Source organism: Salmo salar, chromosome 13, assembly GCF_965601325.2.
Source record: "Salmo salar chromosome 13, fSalSal1, whole genome shotgun sequence".
Lineage (NCBI taxonomy): Eukaryota > Metazoa > Chordata > Actinopteri > Salmoniformes > Salmonidae > Salmo > Salmo salar.
The window spans coordinates 23,338,960-23,361,005 of record NC_138303.1 but is presented as its reverse complement, the minus strand read 5'-3'; the positions used below and the strand labels follow the sequence as shown (position 1 = coordinate 23,361,005).

The 22,046-nt window shown below is 41.1% G+C and overlaps 1 protein-coding gene across 13 annotated transcripts in view; it reads right to left on the bottom strand.

The window, feature by feature from the left end:
• Nucleotides 1-14,769, bottom strand: part of LOC106566645 (membrane-associated guanylate kinase, WW and PDZ domain-containing protein 1) — a 196,778-nt gene extending 182,009 nt beyond the window's left edge. For 7 of the 13 annotated variants that reach the window (XM_014134866.3, XM_014134869.3, XM_014134867.3 and 4 more), the window contains exon 1: nt 13,882-14,767. In XM_014134866.3, coding sequence (XP_013990341.3) covers nt 13,882-14,179 — 298 coding nt within the window. In that variant the 5' untranslated portion in view covers nt 14,180-14,767. Of the gene's footprint in view, nt 1-13,881 lie in introns of all 13 variants that reach the window. The other 6 variants (XM_045693037.2, XM_014134868.3, XM_014134876.3 and 3 more) reach the window with 3 other exon arrangements.
• Nucleotides 14,770-22,046: the final 7,277 nt, after the last annotated feature.

Genomic DNA, 22,046 nt, shown 5'->3' with positions numbered 1-22,046 from the left:
TAAACACGTCCACACACAGAGAGATCCTGGCTATTCCTTTGAAGCAGTCTGTCTCATTGAAGCCTACTTATTACAGTCTCAGTGGGTCTGTGGTGTTCCTTTGTTAGCAGACAGACTGGCTCAAACATACAGGCTCAACATTCCAGACATCTGAGATGCCTGTTAGACTGGTTGAAACTGCACAGAGAGGAGAGAGAGAGGTGAAGAGAGAGGGACAGAGAGAGAGCGCCTCAAAACCTAATGTATACCTGGCCCACCACTCCACCCTGGACTTCAACAGCCTTTGCGACCTAAGAGGTATGTATCAGATGTTCAACATAATCTGCTCACACCTACTATAATGGTCCCTTACCTAAACCACACAAAAACTACACGAGACACTATGGAACACAAAGCTTTAACTATCTCATCCTGGAATATACAAAGTCTGAGGTCATCTGTCTTTGGCCTAAAGAGCAGGAACCCAGACTTCATCAAAGAAATTGGAAATACAGACATTGTCATCTTACAAGAACCATGGTATAAAGGAAACAGACCCACTGGTTTTCTCTCTAGGTTACAGAGAGCTGGTAGTCCCATCCACAAAACTACCAGGTGTGAAACAGGGAAATGGGGTATGCTAATTTGGTATAGTGCAGACCTAACCCAATCTATTCAATTAGTCAAAACAGGAACATATTACATCTGGCTAGAAATTCAAAAGGAAATGATCTCAACAGAGAAAAATTTCCTCCTCTGTGCTACCTATATCCCTCCAATAGAATCCCCATACTTTAACGATGACAGCTTCTCCATCCTGGAGGGGGAGATCAACAATTTCCAGGCTCAGGGACATGTACTAGTCTGTGGTGACCTAAATGCCAGAAATGGACAAGAACCCGACAACCTCAGCACACAGGGGGACAACACCTGCCTGGAGGCGACAGCATTCCCTCCCCCATATGCCCCCTAGACACAACTACGATAACATAACCAACTAAAATGGATCACAACTCCTGCAGCTCTGTCTGACACTGTACATAGTCAATAGTAGGCTTTGAGGGGACTCCTATGGTAGGTACAACTATTGCTCATCTCTTGGCAGTAGTACTGTAGACTACTTTATCACTGACCTCAACCCAGAGTCTCTTAGAGTGTTCACAGTCAGTCCACTGACACCCCTATCAGATCACAAATTCAATCCCTTCTAGACAATTTCCTGGACAAAAGGTTTCAATGTAATAGAAAACTTGACAGTATAAAGCCTAAACAGTATATTTGACCTCTCAGCTTCCCTATCAAATCTAAAAATGTCAAGCATACAACCTAAGAAAATGAACAACAATGACAAATGGTTTGATGAAGAATGTAAAAACTTAAGTAAGAAATTGAGAAACCTATCCAACCATAAACATAGAGACCCAGAAAACCTGAGACTACGCCTTCACTATGGTGAATCACTAAAACAATACAGAAATATACTACGGAGAAAGTAGGAACAGCACGTCAGAAATCAGCTCAATGTAATTGAAGAATCCATAGAATTTAACCACTTCTGGGAAAATTGGAAAACTCTAAACAAACAACAACACGAAGAGTTATCTTCCAAAACGGAGATGTATGGATAACCACTTCTCCAATATTTTTGGCTCTATAACAAAGAACAAAGAACAAACAGCAAAAACATATACATGATCAAATACAAATCTTAGAATCAACTATTAAAGACTACAGACCCACAGGATTCTCCAATTACATTGAATGAACTACAGGACAAAATACAAACCCTCCAACCCAAAAAGGCCTGTGGAGTTGATGGTATCCTAAATTAAATGATAAAATATACAGACCCCAGATTCCAATTGGCTATACTTAACATCATCCTCAGCTCGGGCATCTTCCCCAATGTTTGGGACCAAGGACTGATCACCCCAATCCACAAAAGTTGAGACAGATTTGACCCCAATAACTACCGAGGGATATGGATCAACAGCAACCTTGGGAAAATCCTCTGCATCATCAGTAACAGCAGACTCAGACTTTCCTCAGTGAAAACAATGTAATGAGCAAATGTCAAATTGGCTTTTTACCAAAGTATTGTCGTGACGTGACTCTCATTAATGTGATCACTGTTATTTATCGAATAATTCCCTACTATGTTTAATTGTTACTGGATTTAAATTAATCATGTAACAATTAACTCATTCGAAATTTGGGGCACCACGGGAGAAGTTGTTTACAGAGTTACCGACTCCCGAATTAACTCAAGAATAAATATATATCGACAACAGTCCCTAATTAATAATTTTCTCATATCAGTCTCATTCTGAACGTCACAGACTTCATGAATCTGCACAAACCCGAGTCTTACTAATCATTCCACATCACACAAATTGATGTAATTATTATTTACTAACAAACTAAATGATAACACAGGATACACACACACAGTATAGGTTATTGACTAGAAACTTAATACGGTGACAACAGGTCCCTAGCGAACTAACACAATATGACATTTGTTACACAAGATGGAGAGTTAAAGAGAGAGAGAGAAAGCGAGAGAGAAAGAGAAGAAACACTTGGATACATTTGGGAACTACGCCTACAGTAACCCTAATACCTTGCCCCGAACTGCCGCTCTTTTGGGTAAGAAGTAATGCATGAATTTACGTGTTGAAGGTCTTCATCGTGTATCTCTGTTGGGCACAGGCCTTCGTGGTTCCACTTTGTGAGAAGGGTTCGATTGGGCCTTCTTCTTCGGATGGCCTTCTCCTTCTTTCTCAGGTGTAAGACTCTGATTGTCCACAAGAGGTCACAATGTCCTTTTTCTTAGTTGTCTGTTTACTTGCACTCGTTCTGGAAGAGTGGTCTTTTGAGGACGGCTAATCAGCTGGGTCGAATATCCCCAGAGTGGTGATGAGAGCAGTGTAGCTGACGATGATTTGAAGAGAATAACCGGATGGTCCTACTTAAATTCACTTTCTTAGATACAGTTCTTAGAATGGCTACTCAACCGTAGCATTGATTGTTAAGAGGTTCCTTTGTCTTCTTCAACCTCGTGTTTAGTTCCAGGGTCGTGACTAAAGTAGACATAGCTGCAGCTTGTGGTCCGTTTAGTCTGATATGTTAATTCTTAGCTCAATCTTTTATACCCTTGGGTAAAAAGGGGGTGTTTTCGTCACACTGACACACTCTCTGGGCTTCCTGGGGCGTGGCTAGTTATGAGGCAAAATATCCTAATTACTATGATCTTGTTAGAGAACTAAAATAACAATCCTAATGTCACAAAAACATTCTCTTCACCCTTGATATTTTCTACACCACGTAAAGGATGTAAACCTGATAAACACAGTGTAAAAGCTCCTTGAGTTACAATGTTTTCGTTATAACGTCTTTATACAATGACATAATGACATCACAACATAGACATTCATTTTCCATATTCCATCTCTCAGCATTCCCAACATTCAGATGTTAAACTATAATGTCCCAGTGTTCATTGTTTGTAGTTGAAGTTTTGGGTTGCAAACTCTCCTGTAACAAAGGCAAAGTCTTCTCATGCTTTGTTGATTTCAAAAAAGGTTTCGACTCAATTTGGCATGAGGGTCTGCTACACAAATTGATTGAAAGTGGTGTTGGGGGAAAACATACAACATTATAAAGTCCATGTACACAAACAACAAGTGTATGGTTAAAATTGGCGAAAAAGAAGAGCCTCCTATGCCATCAAAAGGAACATAACATTTGACATACCAATTAGGATCTGGCAAAAAATATTTGAATCAGTTACAGAACCCATTACCCTTTAGGGTTGTGAGGTATGGGGTCTGTTCACCAATAAAGAATTCACAAAATGGGACAAACACCAAATTGAGACTGCATGCATAATTCTACTAAAATATCCTATGTGTACAACGTAAAACACAAAAAAAATGCATGCAGAACAGAATTAGACCGATACCTGATAATGATCAAAATCCAGAAAAGAGCAGTTAAATTCTACAACCATCTAAAAGGAAGCGATAACCAAACCTTCCATAACAAAGCCATCACCTACAGAGAGATGAACCCGGAGAAGAGACCCCGAAGCAAGCTGGTCCTGGGGCTCTGTTCACAATCACAAACAGACCCCACAGAGCCCCAGGACAGCAACAGAACTGCTGAGAGGCGCAGCGGTCTAAGGCACTGCATCTCAGTGCAACTGGCGTCACTACAGTCCCTGGTACGAATCCAGGCTGTATCACATCCGGCTGTGATTGGGAGTCCCATAGGGCGGCGCACAATTAGCCCAGCATCGTCCGGGTTTGGCCAGAGTAGGTCGTCATTGTAAATAAATTAAAAAAAATTAACTGTCTTGCCTAGTTAAATAAAGGTTAAATTAAGAAAACTAAAAGATAATTACTTGACACATTGGAAAGAACTAACAAAAAAACAGAGCACAAAATAAAATGCTATTTGGCCCTAAACAGAGAGTACACAGTGCCAGAATACCTGACCACTGTGATTGACCCAAAATTAAGGAAAGATTTGACAAGATTTGACAATGTACAGACTCAGTGAGCATAGCCTTACTATTGAGAAAGGCCGCCGTAGGCAGACCTGGCTCTCAAGAGAAGACAGGCTATGTGCACACTGCCCACAAAATGAGGTTGACACTGAGCTGTACGTCCTAACCTCCAGCCAAATGTATGATCATATTAGAGACACATATTTCCCTCAGATTACACAGACCTACAAAGAATTAGAAAACAAATCCAATATTGATAAACTCCTATATCAAGATTTGTGACCTGTTACAACACTGTATATAGATATAATTTGATATTTGAAATGTTTTTATTATTTTTGAAGTTTTTTTTGTGTAATGTACATATGTTTCCCATGCCAAGAAAGCCCCTTAAATTGAAATTGAATGGAGAAAGAGATAATTGCTATGGTTTGAGAGAGAGAGAGAGAGAGAGAGAGAGAGAGAGAGAGAGAGAGAGAGAGAGTCAAATTGTGTTGGTCGTGTACACATATTTTGCAGATGTTATCGGAGGTGAGGTGAAATGCTTATGTATCTAGCTCCAACAGTGCTGTAATACCAAATAATACAAAAAAATGAAGAAAGAAATGAAGAAAATCAGAACAAGCACTGTCTGAGTCTTGAGTATATATAAAGACTTCCTTTTTAGGTTTCTGCCTATAAGAGGGGAGGAGCAAAATGGAAGCGTCATGTGTCACTGGCTGAGTAGAGCAGGGAGAAGGGGGAGGAACTGAGAGAGAGAGAGAGAGAGAGAGAGAGAGAGAGAGAGAGAGAGAGAGGTAGGACAGAAGCGCAAGGGCGGAAAGAGAAGAAGAAAGAGAGTGAAGAGAGGGCTGTTAAGGAAAGAGAGAGAAGAGGGAGGTGTGTGAGAGAGAGAGAGAGAATTGCTATGGGTTTTATGGCACAGGCCTTTGACTGTGCCCTGAGCCTCTCATGTCCCCGAGCCCCTCAGGGACATACACGTAGGTTGTACGTAATCAAAACTGAAAGAGTCCTCATAGTTAAGCAAATATGAGTAGGACTTCACATGCATTCTCAGACCAGTACATCATAACAGACATCTATGGCTGGGGAGATTTGCATGTCTATTAATGAATACGTGTACAGTATGAAATTACAGTGAGCTATAAAAGTATTGGGACAGTGACACATTGTTTGTTGTTTTGGATCTATACTCCAGCACTTTGGATTTGAAATTATACAATGAATATGAGGTTAAAGTGCATACTGTCAGCTTTAATTTGAGGGTATTTACATCACTTTTTGTACCCCCCCCCCCCCCCCCCCCCCCACCCTTTTTAGGGGACCAAAAGTATTGGGAAGAATTAACTTATATGTGTATGGAAGTAATCAAAAGTTTTGGATATGATCCCATATTCCTTGCATGCAATGACTACATCAAACTTGTTGGATGTATTTTTTGTTTGTTTTGGTTGTCTTTCAGATAATTTTGTGGCCAATAGAAATGAATGGGAAAAAATGTATTGTGTCATTTTGGAGTCACTTTTATTATAAATAAGAATTGAATATGTTGCTACCATGATTACGGACAATCCTGAATGAAATAAATAATGATGAATGAGAACGTTTCAGACGCACAAATATCATACATCTGTAACATGCCATCTGTAAAGTCACAAAATGACACTATTTACAAAATAATACATTATTTACCAATAGTTTCTATTGGCCACAAAATAGTCTGAAACACAACCAAAACAAAGAGGAAATGCATCCAACAAATGTGTACAGTCAAATTTCTAGTCATTGCATGTAAGGAATAGGGGACCAAATACTTAACTTTTGACAACTTCAATAAACATATACTGTACAGTACCAGTCAAAAGTTTGGACACACCTACTCATTCAAGTATTTTATTTTTATTTTTACTATTTTCTACATTGTAGAATAATAGTGAAGATGTCAAAACTAGGAAATAACACATATGGAATCATGTAGTAACCAAAAAAGTGTTAAACAAATCTAAATATATTTTAGATTTGAGATTCTTCAAAGTAGCCACCCTTTGCCTTGATGACAGCTTTGCACACTCTTGGCATAATAAAGAAAAACCCTGGAATGAGTAGGTGTGTGCAAACTTTTGACTGGTACTGTAGGTGAATTTGTCCCAATACTTTTTCTCCCCTAAAATGGGTGGACTATGTACAAAAAGTGCTGTAAATGTTAAACAGTACACCTAATATGCATCAAAATACCTTGGAATTAAAGCTGACAATCTAAACCTTCATTTCAAATCCAAAATGCTGGAGTACAGAACTAAAACAATGTCCCAAAACATTTGTAGCTCACTGTATATGAGGTTTTAAAATTCCTACTAGTACAAAGCTGTCTTGTTATTCAATAACTGTAATTGCTGAAATATGTATAAAACTTGATGATGATGATTCTAGAAGTGGTGCTATTGCTTTTTATCTTGTGATATAAAACGTCAGAGTCACAATGCAAATCTGTGAGAACCCAGTGATTGGAGCAGACGCATCGTGTGAGTAAAATTGCATTTTCACTAAGGGTTCCAGGTCGCGGCTGTGTTGTGCACGAGTCCGCGAGTGTGTGCATGTGTTTGTGCGTGCCGGCGCGTGTGCAAGACATGAAACAGCATGAATGAAGTGGCAGTTTTTGGGAAACAGGGCAAGGCAGGCAGGCAGGCGAGCGGGCTGACTAGATGATTCAGTAGAGCGTACCAGGAGCCTCCCAGTCCCACTCCCCAGGAATGTCTGGTATTCCTCCCTCCCTGCAGGAGGTCCTGATCCCCCTGGCCGTCTGTGGAGCAGGGCTCAGGCTGGGGTTGCTTGGGCTGGGGGTGGAACTCTTGTGGTTGCTGGGGCTGGAGCTCCAGGTGACCAGACCCCCCTGACAGCCTGGGAGATAGAGGTTGGACACCTGGCTGATAAAAGAGTAACCAACCACCAAGAATGCAGGTCACTGTCAACCCCAGGGCTGACGGGGTGAGGATGGTTAGGGGGTGAGGAGGGAAGGAGGGAGGCCCTGTCAGTTCCGTGAGTGGTGGGCAGTAGTAGAAAAAGTATCCAATTGTCATACTTTAGAAAAAGTAAAGATACCTTCATAGAAAATGACTCAAGTAAAAGTGAAAGTCACCCAGTAAAATACTACTTGAGTAAAAGTCTAAAAGTATTTGGTTTTAAATATACTTAAGTATCAAAAGTAAATGTAATTGCTAAAATGTACTTAAGTATCAAAAGTGAAAGTATAAATAATTTCAAATTCCTTAAATTAAACCAAAAAAATGTATATAGCTGAAGTCAGAAATGTACATACACTTAGGTTGGAGTCAACTCATTTTTCAACCACTCCACAAATTTCTTGTTAACAAACTATAGTTTTGGCAAGTCGGTTAGGACATCTACTTTGTGCATGACACAAGTCATTTTTCCAACAATTGTTAACAGACTGATTATTTCACTTATAATTCACCGTATCACAATTCCAGTGGGTCAGAAGTTTACATACACTAATTTGACTGTGCCTTTAAACAGCTTGGAAAATTCCAGAAAATGATGTCATGGCTTTATAAGCTTCTGATAGGCTAATTGACATCATTTGAGTCAATTGGAGGTGTACCTGTGGATGTATTTCAAGGCTTACCTTCATACTCAGTGCCTCTTTGCTTGACATCATGGGAAAATCAAAAGAAATCAGCCAAGACCTCAGAAAAAAATTGGAAACCTCCACAAGTCTGGTTCATCCTTGGGAGCAATTTCCAAATGCCTGAAGGTACCACGTTCATCTGTACAAACAATCGTACACAAGTATAAACACCATGGAACCACACAGCCGTCATACCACTCAGGAAGGAGACGCATTCTGTCTCCTAGAGATGAACGTACTTTGGTGCGAAAAGTGCGAATCAATCCCAGAACAACAGCAAAGTACCTTGTTAAGATGCTGGAGGAAACAGGTACAAAAGTATCTATATCCACAGTAAAACGAGTCCTATATCGACATAACCTGAAAGGTCGCTCTGCAAGGAAGAAGCCACTGCCCCAAAACTGCCATAAAAAAGACAGACTACGGTTTGCAACTGCACATGGGGACAAAGATCATAATTTCTGGAGAAATGCCCTCTGGTCTGATGAAACAAAAATAGAATTGTTTGGCCATAATGATCATCGTTATGTTTGGAGGAAAAAGGGAGGGGCTTGCAAGCTGAAGAACACCATCCCAACCGTGTAGCACGGGGGTGGCAGCATCATGTTGTGGGGGTGCTTTGCTGCAGGAGGGACTGGTGCACTTCACAAACTAGATGGCATCATGAGGGAGGACAATTATGTGGATATATTGAAGCAACATCTCAAGACATCAATCAGGAAGTTAAAGCTTGGTCGCGAATGGGTCTTCCAAATGGACAATGACCCCAAGCATATTTCCAAAGTTGTGGCAAAATGGCTTAAGGACAACAAAGTCAAGGTATTGGAGTGGCCATCACAAAGCCCTGACATCAATCCTATAGAACATTTGTGGGCAGAACTGAAAAAGCGTATGCGAGCAAGGAGGCCTACAAACCTGACTCAGTTACACCAGCTCTGTCAGGAGGAATGGGCCAAAATTCACCCAACTTATTGTGGGAAGCTTGTGGAAGGCTACCCGACAACATTTGACCCAAGTTAAACAATTTAAAGGTAATGCTACCAAATACTAATTGAGTGTATGTAAACTTCTGACCCACTGGGAATGTGATGAAAGAAATAAAAGCTGAAATAAATCATTCTCTCTACTATTATTCTGACAATTCACATTCTTAAAATAAAGTGGTGATCCTATCTGACCTAAGACAGGGAATTTTAAATAGGATTAAATGTCAGGAATTGTGAAAAACTGAGTTTAAATGTATTTGGCTAAGGTGTATGTAAACTTCCGACTTCAACTGTATATTGTTTTAAATGTATACATAACCAGGGGAACACCAACATTAAGACATCATTTACAAACTGAGCATGTGTGTTTAGTGAGTCTACCAGATCAGAGACAGTAGGGATGACCAGGGATGTTCTCTTGATAATTGTGTGAATTTTCCTGTCCTGCTAAGCATTTAGAATGTAACAAGTACTTTTGGATGTGTGTTAGAAAATGTTTGGAGTAAAAAGTACATTATTTTCTTTAGGAATGTAGTGAAGTAAAAGTTGTTCAAAATATAAATAGTAAAGTACAGATACCACAAATAACTACTTAAGTAGTACTTTAAAATAGTTTTACTAAAGTACTTTTACACCACTGGTGGTGGGTGGGGTAGATGAGTTGAAAAACAAGGTCATCTGTTTTTGTCTTTTTATGTTCATAAAGTGGTAATTCGTTTGAGATCAAAGGTGGAGATAATGTTACAACATCATTGAGGACTTCGCCAGGAGTCCAAGGACCAGTTGACTGTCCTTAGTAACAGGTAGTAACATTACTAGCAAGTTGAGTATTTCAATCATCAATCATGCATAGCAATTTGACACAAACAGCCATGCACCCTAGTTTTGCTATGTAAAAATACAGACATCTGTTAAGCCAAAATGTTGGAGGTTTAAAGCATATTTCCTGCAATTCTATATATTTTGTCATGGGGTGCAGAGAACATTTTGCCATTTTAAAGCAAATCTTCTTGCAATTCTATACATTTTGCCATGTCTAATGTGTATTCATGTGATATCTGAGTGACTCAAACGTTACAACAAAATCTATGGGATAAAAGCATTAGCTAACATGGGCTAGTTGATCTGGACATTTTGTACAAGTTATAAATATATCTCCAAGGTATGAAATGACTGACATGACAATAGGAAAACTGATGATGCACTACCCAATTTAGAAATTGCACCTTGTGCGTTCTATTACAACTTTCAAGAGTGAGTTAAAGGAAAAAAGGAACCACTGTTTGGGAAACACTGTGTTAGGCTACAAGTGAAAAAACAACGCTGATGAACGCCTCTCACATGGGAGTTGACTATGACTAACAGTTAGTAGATAAGGGCTGTGCAGACAGGTCAAAGTCCTCATATTCACTGGTCAGTTGGGATGACTGAACAACACGTGAATCACTGTCTATGTACATTAGAGGTAGGCTACAGGAATACTGTGAAATGTCAGAAAACCACTGACTTTCTGTTGAGTTTATACAGCCAGAGTTTCAGTTATATTCAGATGAAGGTATTACAACTGAAATAATGACGTGAAATGAATCACACTGCAATAAAGAGTTGTGTGCCACTTAGTCTATGTTACATAAGGTCACAGAAGTTGAATGCACTAGGGTGAAAAGGAAATAGAGGAAGAGGAAGAAAATTGAATGTTTCTGCGGTATGCACAGTCAGTTTTGCCAAACTGGTAAATTGCTGCAGTATGCACAGTCAGTTTCACCAAACTGGTAAGTTGCTGCGATATGCTAAAGAGTGCACTGGGTACACCAGCTATGGCTTCTCACTCACTTGTTTCTGTGTAATTGGCACTTTTGCTGCATATGTTTGTTTGCAGAGAACATTAATGACCTAGTCAGAGTGAATATGTGAATGTTGCAATAATTTCCCACAATGGGGATAGGGATTAATACTAATGGATACATATACACAACTGAGCACAGTACTTTCTCCACAGCTTTTCATTCATGCCCTATTGTATTATTATTTGAATTGGGCCAAGCACAATTCCTGAGCTAGCAGATATGTTACAAACTCAAGGGATAGGCACACACACACACACACACACACACACACACACACACACACACACACACACACACACACACACACACACACACACACACACACACACACACACACACACACACACACTCACACACACACAGTCCTGTAACTGAGTCAATACCACAGGAATCTCCGTACAATACTTCACCTTAACCACAGGAATCCACTATTCCAAATGAAAAGAAAGATTCCCTGTAGCTGTAGGCACCTATGGGGACACCTACACCGGCACCTACACAGGGACACACTGATAGAGATTCTACCTGCTCAGGTGATCTGGTTGCAGTAACAGGATCCCCAGCCACCTGGGGAGGGAGAGATCCGATCTGCCCCCACTGGTCTGGGTATGAGAGTGCAGGGCGTGCCCTATTCCCATGGACCATGCTGGGCCTGGTTCTGCATGGGAAACCAACAGGTTAAAGCACAACGGAGCTCTTATCGGTTGCCCAGGTGTAGAGACTGAATATGCTCGTCGCTCATTAGAGTCAAGGGGAATTTGCTGACTCATGCGTGAAGCCGCTGGCAAAGGCATGGAGAAGGCTCTGAGATCTCCTTCGCATTACAGCTCAGTGTTTTGTTTACTCTGTCTAGGTCTCTAGGTTTGATGATACCCTGCTTTGACATGTAAACAAACAGTATGCAGCAATGTTGAGCATCAATTAACATGCTGGTTTATTTGACTACAAAGTTATTTTAAACATTAATTAATTGTCTCTTTCTGGTAATATAGTCTCAGTTGTTATGTAAAATAAATAAGCTGAACAAACCCATGCTCTGCAAACACAGGAGGTGGGCCATTCCCTAGCATGAAAGGGGCCAGGGGTTTATGACAGGGCACTGCCTATACCATGGATACACTAGTGCACTACTCATACAGTACATCAGAGAGGTGGTAAACACTGAAACTAGCTTGTTATATAACAGAGTTAATGATTTTCCCAGAGAAACGCTCTTAGAAAATAGTTGAATGTGTGTGTGTCTGTGTGTGTGTGTGTGTGTGTGTGTGTGTGTGTGTGTGTGTGTGTGTGTGTGTGTGTGTGTGTGTGTGTGTGTGTGTGTGTGTGTGTGTGTGTGTGTGTGTGTGTGTGTGTGTGTGTGTGTGTGTGTGTGTGTGTGTGTGTAAACCAGCATGACCAAAGTAATGACAGACAGAATGGTGGTAGTCTTGTGTGTGTGGTAAAACATACCACATACGTCTCAAACGGTATACTACAGTATTTCCACTGACAGGGTGGATCTGGACTTTTGGCGTTGCCTCCACATAGTGCTCCCCAGCGCCATGCGTGCTGCTTCCAACTACCCAACATATCCTGACATGAATGAGACTGATTACAACCACAACAACAACAACAACACACAACATGAAGGCATGCAATGAAAAGTGAATTGTCAAAAAGCAGAAGTACAATGCAAATGTACCTTTTACTCTCTCTCTTCTCTCTCTCTCACTTTCTCTCTCTCTCTTCTCACTCTCTCACACTGTCTCTCTTTCTCCCTCTATACTCTCTCCCTATCTCTCTTTCTCTCTCTCGCTCCCTCTCTTCTCACTCTCTCTCCCTCTCTACTATCTCCCTGTCTCTCTCTCGCTCTCTTCTCACTCTCCCTGTCTCTCTCTCTCGCTCTCTTCTCACTCACTCTCTCTCTCTCTCTCTCTCTCTCTCTCTCTCTCTCTCTCTCTCTCTCTCTCTCTCTCTCTCTCTCTCCAGACAGATGTTCAGCAAACCATGGGCAATGGGTCAAGCTCATCTAAGTCCCAGAGAGCTTACAGAAATAACCCAGTCAGTCGGCCCGCCTGCGAGTGGTGTCTCTCCTAATGAGTACTACATCTGTCTGCATTAGCCACACTTTGCAATGGGACCACAACACGCTATTCTCTTACACGACACTGCTCTCTTCCACTGACTGTAAATGAGATGGAGTTAAATTGGCATGATAAAAGAGCGAACTGTAAGATGTAAGAAGTAAATTCTGGTTAAGGAAATAAGGAAAGCTGGAAAAACTTTTTAAACTCTGAGGAGTTAGAGGGTGCATAATTTGGAAAATGTGGCGGGTGATTGTGTGTAGTGACTGGGCTACACTTGTTTATCCAGCCAATGTGAGAGGCCTAATCTCTGACCATTGGTATCTTTAGCTCTCCTTGCCAGGCCAGCCACAGCCAAACAAAAGCTGGATGACTGTCACAGAGTCTTCATGTCAAGCAGTGATCCTGTTCTGCTGAAAACAAGATGACCAGAGAGTGTCACATTCCGCTGGCCTACTTTACATGGCTGACTGTTCTGTTTCTGTTGTCCCCATGGTTTTAACAGACTCAGATCACTTGTCAGTAATAAAAGAATTCTCCTCTGGCCTCTTTCTCTCCTTTGACTATACAGTGTGTGTGTGTGTGTGTGTGTGTGTGTGTGTGTGTGTGTGTGTGTGTGTGTGTGTGTGTGTGTGTGTGTGTGTGTGTGTGTGTGTGTGTGTGTGTGTGTGTGTATGTGTGCGATCATGTGTGTGCAAGAGAGAGGCTTTTCAGGACAAGGCCCCCATCCCACCGTTTCCCAGTCTTTCATTGAATAGATTAACAAACGTTTTGTGCAATAAGTCTAATATCTGAACCATATGTGTGCTTGTCTATGTGTTATATAATTACTTTTAAATAGAACAATTACCTTGTCGGACAGTTTTCAACCTGACGGGACCCTTGCAACGATTCATCACAATCAAGACGTCATAGAGTGGCAATCCAGACACCGACAAACCCTCAATTTCCAGCAGTAACTCCCCCTCAGACAGTTGTCCGTTTTTATAAACCAAAACATCCTCTCTAACTTCGCCGATGTATGGAAACTCTCCATTCTCCGCGCCGCCGCGCAGCTCCACATTCAGCTCCCCGCGAGCATCCCGATTCACAGCGCACTCGGTAACTTTGGTGATCCAGTGGTTTTTCTTCTGAATTACTTTTGACATGGTGAAGGATCCAGACGAAAACCGTTAGTTCCATAGGATTGTTAAAAAAAACAGGTGACACATAACACACACGCTTGCTTTCGAAACACAGAAAACTTTCGGTTGTTTGAACGTGACTCCAGGTTGGATCATTTTCGTTCTTCTTTTAACCTAAGGCATAATGTTCCTCTTGCGCAGCTGTCCGGGCTACACATCCTATTCCCATATTAAGATCAAATACTCAGATGTTGTTGTTGGCTTCCCATCTTTAATATCATGCATGCTATCTTGATCCAAAGAGTTGATCTTATCCGATCTCTAGATTGTCCGCTTTACTTTCACTAATAATATAATATACTAGCCTACGCCAAGACCTCGCATATGTCTAATCTCCTGCCACAATACTTTTGATCCCCCATTTATTATTCAAGAATACCCTTACAGAAACAGTTACTTTTACCTGTCCTATGAGTTGAGAAAGCTGTTCACTCAGCCCTCTGCGCCTTTAAGCAGGTAGCATAACAATTTATACTATTTTGTTCCTGCAATCAGGTTCTGCTGATAGTAAAGGGAATTCATGCGTCCTGACAGTCTTGACTGGAGCGCACTGGAGAAGGGAAATCCTGAATACACCTATTACAGGGTCCTAATGCTCCACCCTCATATATCCACACACGCATTTCTGCCTTGTAAACCGGATTACATCCGTCCACAGTGTTTATAATCCACTTTAGGACAAGGCTGCACAGTGCACGAGTCTAATGACTTGCGAAACTAAAAGGTAGGATCTATTCATAAATCCTCAAACTTTTCTATTTGTAAATTAAACCCTTGAAGATTGAACTCCTTGACTGTTTCACATCAGTTTGGTCTACTTTAAACTCCTTACCGGTTCAAAACAAGGATGAGGAAGAGCTCTCTCATGGCCCACATGTTAGTACCCCTTTATTCATCTGGAGATGTCATCCGATGTAAATCAGGGGTCACCTCATCCCCTCCCTTTACAGTTGTATTCCCACACAGGATTAGGGGCACATGCCTAATCCTCAAGAAAAACCCTAACACACTACTAAAACTTTAACATGTCTGCCACAACCACAAAAACATGTACATGTATGCCACAACCATAATGTAACCATATTGTCCAAAGAACACTTATTATGACAACACCTTGAAGGTGCACTATGCAGAAATCGCTCCTCCATTTCCTCGTTGCAAAAATTCTAATAGTTTTCTTAATTTCAGTTCATGTGACAAAACAAACAAGTATAGCGTAGATAATCATTGTACCATCGAAACCGCTGTGAAATATATTTTTCCATAACCAAAAATATTTTATTTTCAGCTGTTTCAAGCTGGTGTTCAAAACCAAAAGTAAAAGAAGCAAAAATGTTATTTCAGAACGGGAAGCATAGAAATAGTGCACATAGCTAGCTAGCTAACAGTACACTTTAATTGGAAATTAAAATACTTTATCTCAAAATTAGAAATCTGTAATATCTGAAAATATAGCTAGCTAGACTATCTTACCCATGTTCTGAAATCAGAGTAGATAGCCAGAGCTAATTTACCAGCTAGTATGTCTATCAACAGTTGTTGCAGTGACATTCTATTTAAATGGATACTTGCATAGTGGAGTCTTTTGATAAGACATGTAGCTAGCTAAACCATAATCCCAACTCATGACGGTACTGCCCTGCATGAATCTGCAGGTAGCTAACCAACCAGGTTCAATGTTAGCTAGCTAACATTAGGCTATAACTAGTCAAGCAAATTTGTCTGAGATATAAAAAATAAGATCATACATATAACGCTAGCTAGCGAGCCAGCCAGCTAACGTTAGCTAGCTAACAGTACACTTTAACTTGAAATGAAACTACTTTCTGTCAAAATTAGAAATGTGTAATATCTGAAAATGTAGCTAGCTAGACTTTCTTACCTGTATACATCATGGTTGGACACGTCTCCTGTCGGATACCATGGTTGCCCTTAGTTTGAAGATGTAATCCGGAGACAGGTGTTTTCTCCATCTCCTTAGCTATCATTCTCGAATTACACTGATTTGAAAAGTTGGTCCTCCAGAAAGTGGAGAGCATACACATAACATTAGCTAGTGAGCCAGCCAGCTAACGTTAGCTAGCTAACAGTACACTTTAATTTGACATTAGGTTTATGCAGTTTTACTATGCGATACAGTTTGAAAAAAAAGCCACGTTTGGCAGGATTACCTTGATGTAACCGTGTGAAATGGCCAGCTAGTTAGCAGGGTGCACGCTAATAGCGTTTCAATTGGTGACGTCACTCGCTCTGAGACATTGAAGTAGTTGTTTCCCTTGCTCTGCAAGGGCTGCGGCTTTTGTGGAGCAATAGGTAACGATGCTTCTAGGGTGTCAGTTGTTGATGTGTGCAGAGGGTCCCTGGTTTGAGCCCAGGTAGGGGCGAGGAGAGGGACGGAAACAATACTGTAACATTGACATACTGACCAGCTCAAATAGACAGAAGCGTGCTATATGGCAGACCAATCCAAACTCATCTCTCGGTATGTCCAGCCCACTCATTATCTTACACCATGCCCAAACCGGACGCATGCATCCGCGTGCGCCAATCCGCGTGCGCCATCATGCGCAAAACCAAATGTGATCACGACACACAGGTTGAAATATATAAACAAACTCTGAACCAATTATATTAATTTGGGGACAGGTCGAAAAGCATTTAACATGTATGGCAATTTAGCTAGCTAGCTTGCAGTTGCTAGCTAATTTGTCCTATTTAGCTAGCTAGTTTGGTGTTGCTAGCTAATTTGTCCTGGGATATAAATGTTGAGTTGTTATTTTACCTGAAATACACAAGGTCCTCTACTCCGACAATTAATCCACACATAAAATGGTCAACCGAATCGTTTCTAGTTATCTCTCCTCCTTCCACGCTTTTTCTTCTTTGGACTTTATATGGCGATTGGCATCTAACTTTCATAATAAGGTGTATTACCACAACCGACCGACCATCCTCAGTTCATCTTTCAATCACCCACGTGGGTATAACCAATGAAGAAATGGCACATGGGTATATGCTTCTAAAAGCCAATGAGGAGATGGGAGAGGCAGGACTTCGCGTTCGGCGTTACTAATAGAAGCCACTTCTATTTTAGCGCTTGGCAACGCAGACACTCGTTAGCGTGCGTGAGCAGTGTAGGTGCAATGATTGAATAACATGTATGTTTACATTTATTTTGCAACGATCGCAAACTCAACGCGTACGGTGTGGTCAGCATCATAGCCAATCTCTGGCTAAACCAACTAGGCTCGTAATTTAACAATTGTATTTATATTTACAGATGGCATACACATTTGTTATTAAGGCACATGAAAGTTCACATGTTTGAGAAGGCATTTCTGCCTTAAAACACTTTTTGATTAAAAAAAGTTTACGTTCAAACGGCTCTTCTGTGAAGTGGTGACCTGTGACATATGCCTAGTTTCCTGAAACGGGTCACATATGCTGCTACTGTTGTATTATATATCCTGTTGCCTAGTCACTTTACCCCTTCCTATATGTACATATCTAACTCAATTACCTCGTACCTTCGGCACGTTGACTTAGTTCTGGTACCCTGTGTATATAGCCAAGTTATCATTACTCATTGTGTATAATTACTTTAATTATTACGTGTTTTACTTTTCTATTATTTCTCTATTTTCTTTCTCTCTGCATTGTTGGGAAGGGCCTGCAAGTAAGCATTTTACTTTTAGTCTACACCTGTTGTTTACGAAGCATGTGACAAATACAATTTGATTTGATTTGGGTAGGTAGGTTCTTTGAAGTAGCCTTCAAAGTAGGCTACAAGAGAACACCTGTTAATTTATCAGGAGAACACCAGTTGAATCAGAACTCTTGAGTTAAAGCCATAATAATATCTTTGAAACAAGGTAGCCACTAATTCATTAAACAACTATCTGCAGTATTATTCTTTACAGTTGGTATGGAGTCACAGTATATTGACAAGGGAAAAGCAGTATCTTGGCATGAGGTACTGTACTGTACTGTAGCTGGGATCAGATGGGATGCGCACACTGCTCTCCATCGGAAAAGCTCCCTCTTGTTTGTGCCTGTACAGATAGCAGTTGATTACCCCACAACACCACAGGCTGTGAGAGTGGTAGCCTGCATAGTGTTGCATGGAAGCAGCTTCCATCCCATTTCATCTCCTCATTGAGTGCCTGGGAGCCTGCATGCTGACTTGACAAACTCACCTTTACTTTTATCATGTTTTTTATGCACTCTAACTTTGGTTTATGTCTCGTGATCCCTTACCTTATTAAATCAAATCAAACCAAATCAAATTGTATTAGTCACATGCGCCGCATACAACAGGTGTAGACCTTACAGTGAAAAGCTTACTTACGAGCCCCTAACCAATAAACCAAAAAATAAATTATGAAAATAATGAAAATAAATACTAAATGAGAAATAAAAGTAACAAGTAATTAAAGAGCAGCAGTAAAATAACAATAGCGAGACTTATTGATGGTGTTGGAGTCGTGCCTGGCTGTGCAGGACAGGCGGAAATGTGTTCCTTTACTTTGTTGTCATTTAGACTAAAATTTCATTTCATGTGCATCCTGTGTAGGGTAGGGAGGAGGGGTTGGTGGGGGTAATGGGTTTCATTGGGGAGTCTACGATGCTTGTACTCAGTGATTAACATCCCTTAATAAATATTTAATTAGAAAGAGAATCCCTTTATTTCCAAGGGCAGCCTCTCTGTTGCTCTCATTCTCTAGTAGTATGGGCGCTGCCAGTGCCAGTCACATGCTACATGACATTCTGAAGGGGTTAGAGGCCACTAGCTTACTGCTGCTGGCTTCTTCACGTCAGCCACTTCTGGGGCAGTGATGCGCTGTGACTGCTGGTGTGTGACCTGCTGTTTCATACACACACTTGTCTACCATCTCCCATCATCTGCAAATGCAGTCACCCTCTCTGTCTCATGACGCATTACATCAATATTGAATATTGACTCAATGACATCTGAATTTCACCAAGTGATCTATTGTTTTATTTACCTCAAACTAAAATAAACAACGTGGTGAACTTAATGTGACAATTAATAAGTAAACTCATCATTGGTTTACCCCCATTCTCTTTAATAATGACAAACACATGACTTTAAAGTGAACACTAAGGCCAGTGTATGATAAAGATCCTTGTGAAAGGAGCAGTACAAAGCGAACAGTATTGTGTAAGCCGCCTTCCTATTTAGCTTTATAACTGACAGTAATTGGGTGGCCATCCCTCTGGAATGCTGTGCGTCCACCAATCAATGCAGAGTGTTTAATATTAACCAGGAAGTCAAAGAGCTATATTGATCTGTGGTGCCACGGAGTAAAGGAATACAGTGTGAAACCTGTCCCAGGTGACCACAGAGACAGAGAGCACACAGTAGGCTGGACAGTAGGCTGGATCAAGGTGTTTCATTAAATTAATCACTAAGGCCTGTGTGTGTGCGTGTGCGTGTGCGTGTGCGTGCGCGTGCGTGTGCGTGTGTTGTGTGTGTGTGTGATATCTCGGTACTTTGTGATCATTTTCACCTATGGAGACACACACATCTCATCTAGTACCCTATCAGGTGTCATGTTTAGCATTGTCAGTTTTAGTATGTTTGTATCCTCATTGGATTTTTTTATTGAATTTTACTGAATGTACTGCACAGTTGTTTCCCTTTAAGCATGACAATGAAACCAAAACAACGTCAACACTTCAAAGTCTACTGTTACACAACCATTATTGATATCAGCACAGTTGCTGTTTATTAAAATGCGAAGTTCTTCAGAAGTACATTTGTTATTCCGTATTAGACGGACATGTTATTGGTGTTGTGTGAAATAATTAGGAACATAAGTCTTCTACACCTGAGGGAAATCAAATGGCCGTAGGGTTTGATTTTCTATTCAATAATGCACAAGGCACCAGCTGAATTTCCAGGTTCCAAACATCTCACAGGAATTACCTACAGGTTCTAAAACCAAGGGGAAACCTGTAAAAGAGGCAGGTAGTTTCAGAATGCTGTGGTTGCACATTGCTCCTAGGGAGAAGGGGAGGGAGAGAGAAAGAGTGAAAGAGTGAGAGAGTGTTGAAATGGACAGAGTGTACATTTATTATTACATTTCTGCCCACTGATTAAATAGCGAGAGAGAGAAAGAGTGTGTGCATCAGAGAGAGAAAGCTGTACCAAGCGGTGATGCAGCCAGTCAAGATGCTCTCAATGGTGCAGCTGTAGAACTTTTTGAGGATTTGACAAAGAGAAAGAGTGAAAGCACATGATGACAAAGAGACAGGGGTTGTCATGTGGTAGATGTTCAACACTGGTCCTCTAATACCCCCCTCCATTACGTAAGCCACTCGCTCGCTTGGCTGCAGGCGTAGAAAACTAGCCTGTCTCCATGCATTCAGCCTTCCACTTCACTGCCTCCCAACCTTGCAGCACACAAGAGGAGCAGAGAGTGAGACAGATTCTATTATTTAGGGGCAGAGAACATCTCAGCACTGGAAGGGAGGAACATTCACCATGTTGAATGAGGTTGGTCGACGGAGTGTTCTACTGGGCAAGCTGGTTACAGAGGAGGCTTGGAAGGTCTATACAAACATATTTATCCAAATTCAAATCAAATCAAAGTTTATTGGTTTCGTATACAGTTTAGTAGATGTTATAGCGGGAGCGGCAAAATGCTTTTGTTAGTAGAAAAATGTCAACATACAAACTTCTAAAGACATACCCCATTCTCAGCTCTGAACAACCACAGACACACACACACACAGACACACACACACACACACACACACACACACACACACACACACACACACACACACACACACACACACACACACACACACACACACACACACACACACACACACACACATTTACACAGTGGTTAATTGTTTGCCAGCCATGAGGCTCGCCTCCCTCTCAGACCTCAAGCTTAGTCCATATATACTACACCTCCCTCTCTATCCCTCCCTCCTCCTTGCTTGCCTGCTGTTCTAAATCAGTCAGAATTCTTTAAGGAGCCTGAGGCTCTTGTTATGTATGGAGTCAATCCAATACTCACCCAGTGAAGTACTCCCAACTTCTCCCCACAAATTATATTTTATTTTACAGCAATCTCTGAGGGGCTTATGGGGGTTTGATGTGAACTGGTTTTCACACCCACACACATCGCTTGATGTTTCTCTTCAATCACTGATTGGTTGACAGAGCTGACCACTGAAGTTCCACGACTGAAATGCCACAGCATCTCCTGCCTTGCCATTGTGATCACATTCATATCCACTGGCTGACCTAAATGGTCTCATTCAAGATGGATACTTTGCCGTGCATAGCTGACATATTGTTCACTATGGTTAAACAATTGTTAACATCTGATAAGCATTTGGTGTTAGGGTATTTGACTGTTTATTCTGGGTATACACGTGCAAGTGTGTGTTCAGATCAGTGTTCAGATCAGAAATAATGCTGTTCAAACACACACACAACATATTTCATGTGTGGGTTTTGTGTGTGTTTCAAATGTGTTTTTTCTACTCCACAGTTTTCGGAACACCCCCAGATGTCCGCTGGGATCAAAGGTCAACCAACCCAACATTGGGCAGAATATTAATAGATGCAATTGTTTGCTAATATGCAATAATTATATGAAAATGAACCCAGGCTCCCACAATTCATATTTTAATCTCCTCTCTATGGCGCCACAGGGATGTGAATAGCAGGCCTCGTTCTGAAAAGAGGGGTGAATTTGTCCTCAAGACTCCTTCACGCTGTCACACCCTCCACCCTCCACCTGACAACCACTGTCAACCTGGGGCAGTATGGTGGTTCTGGTTGTAG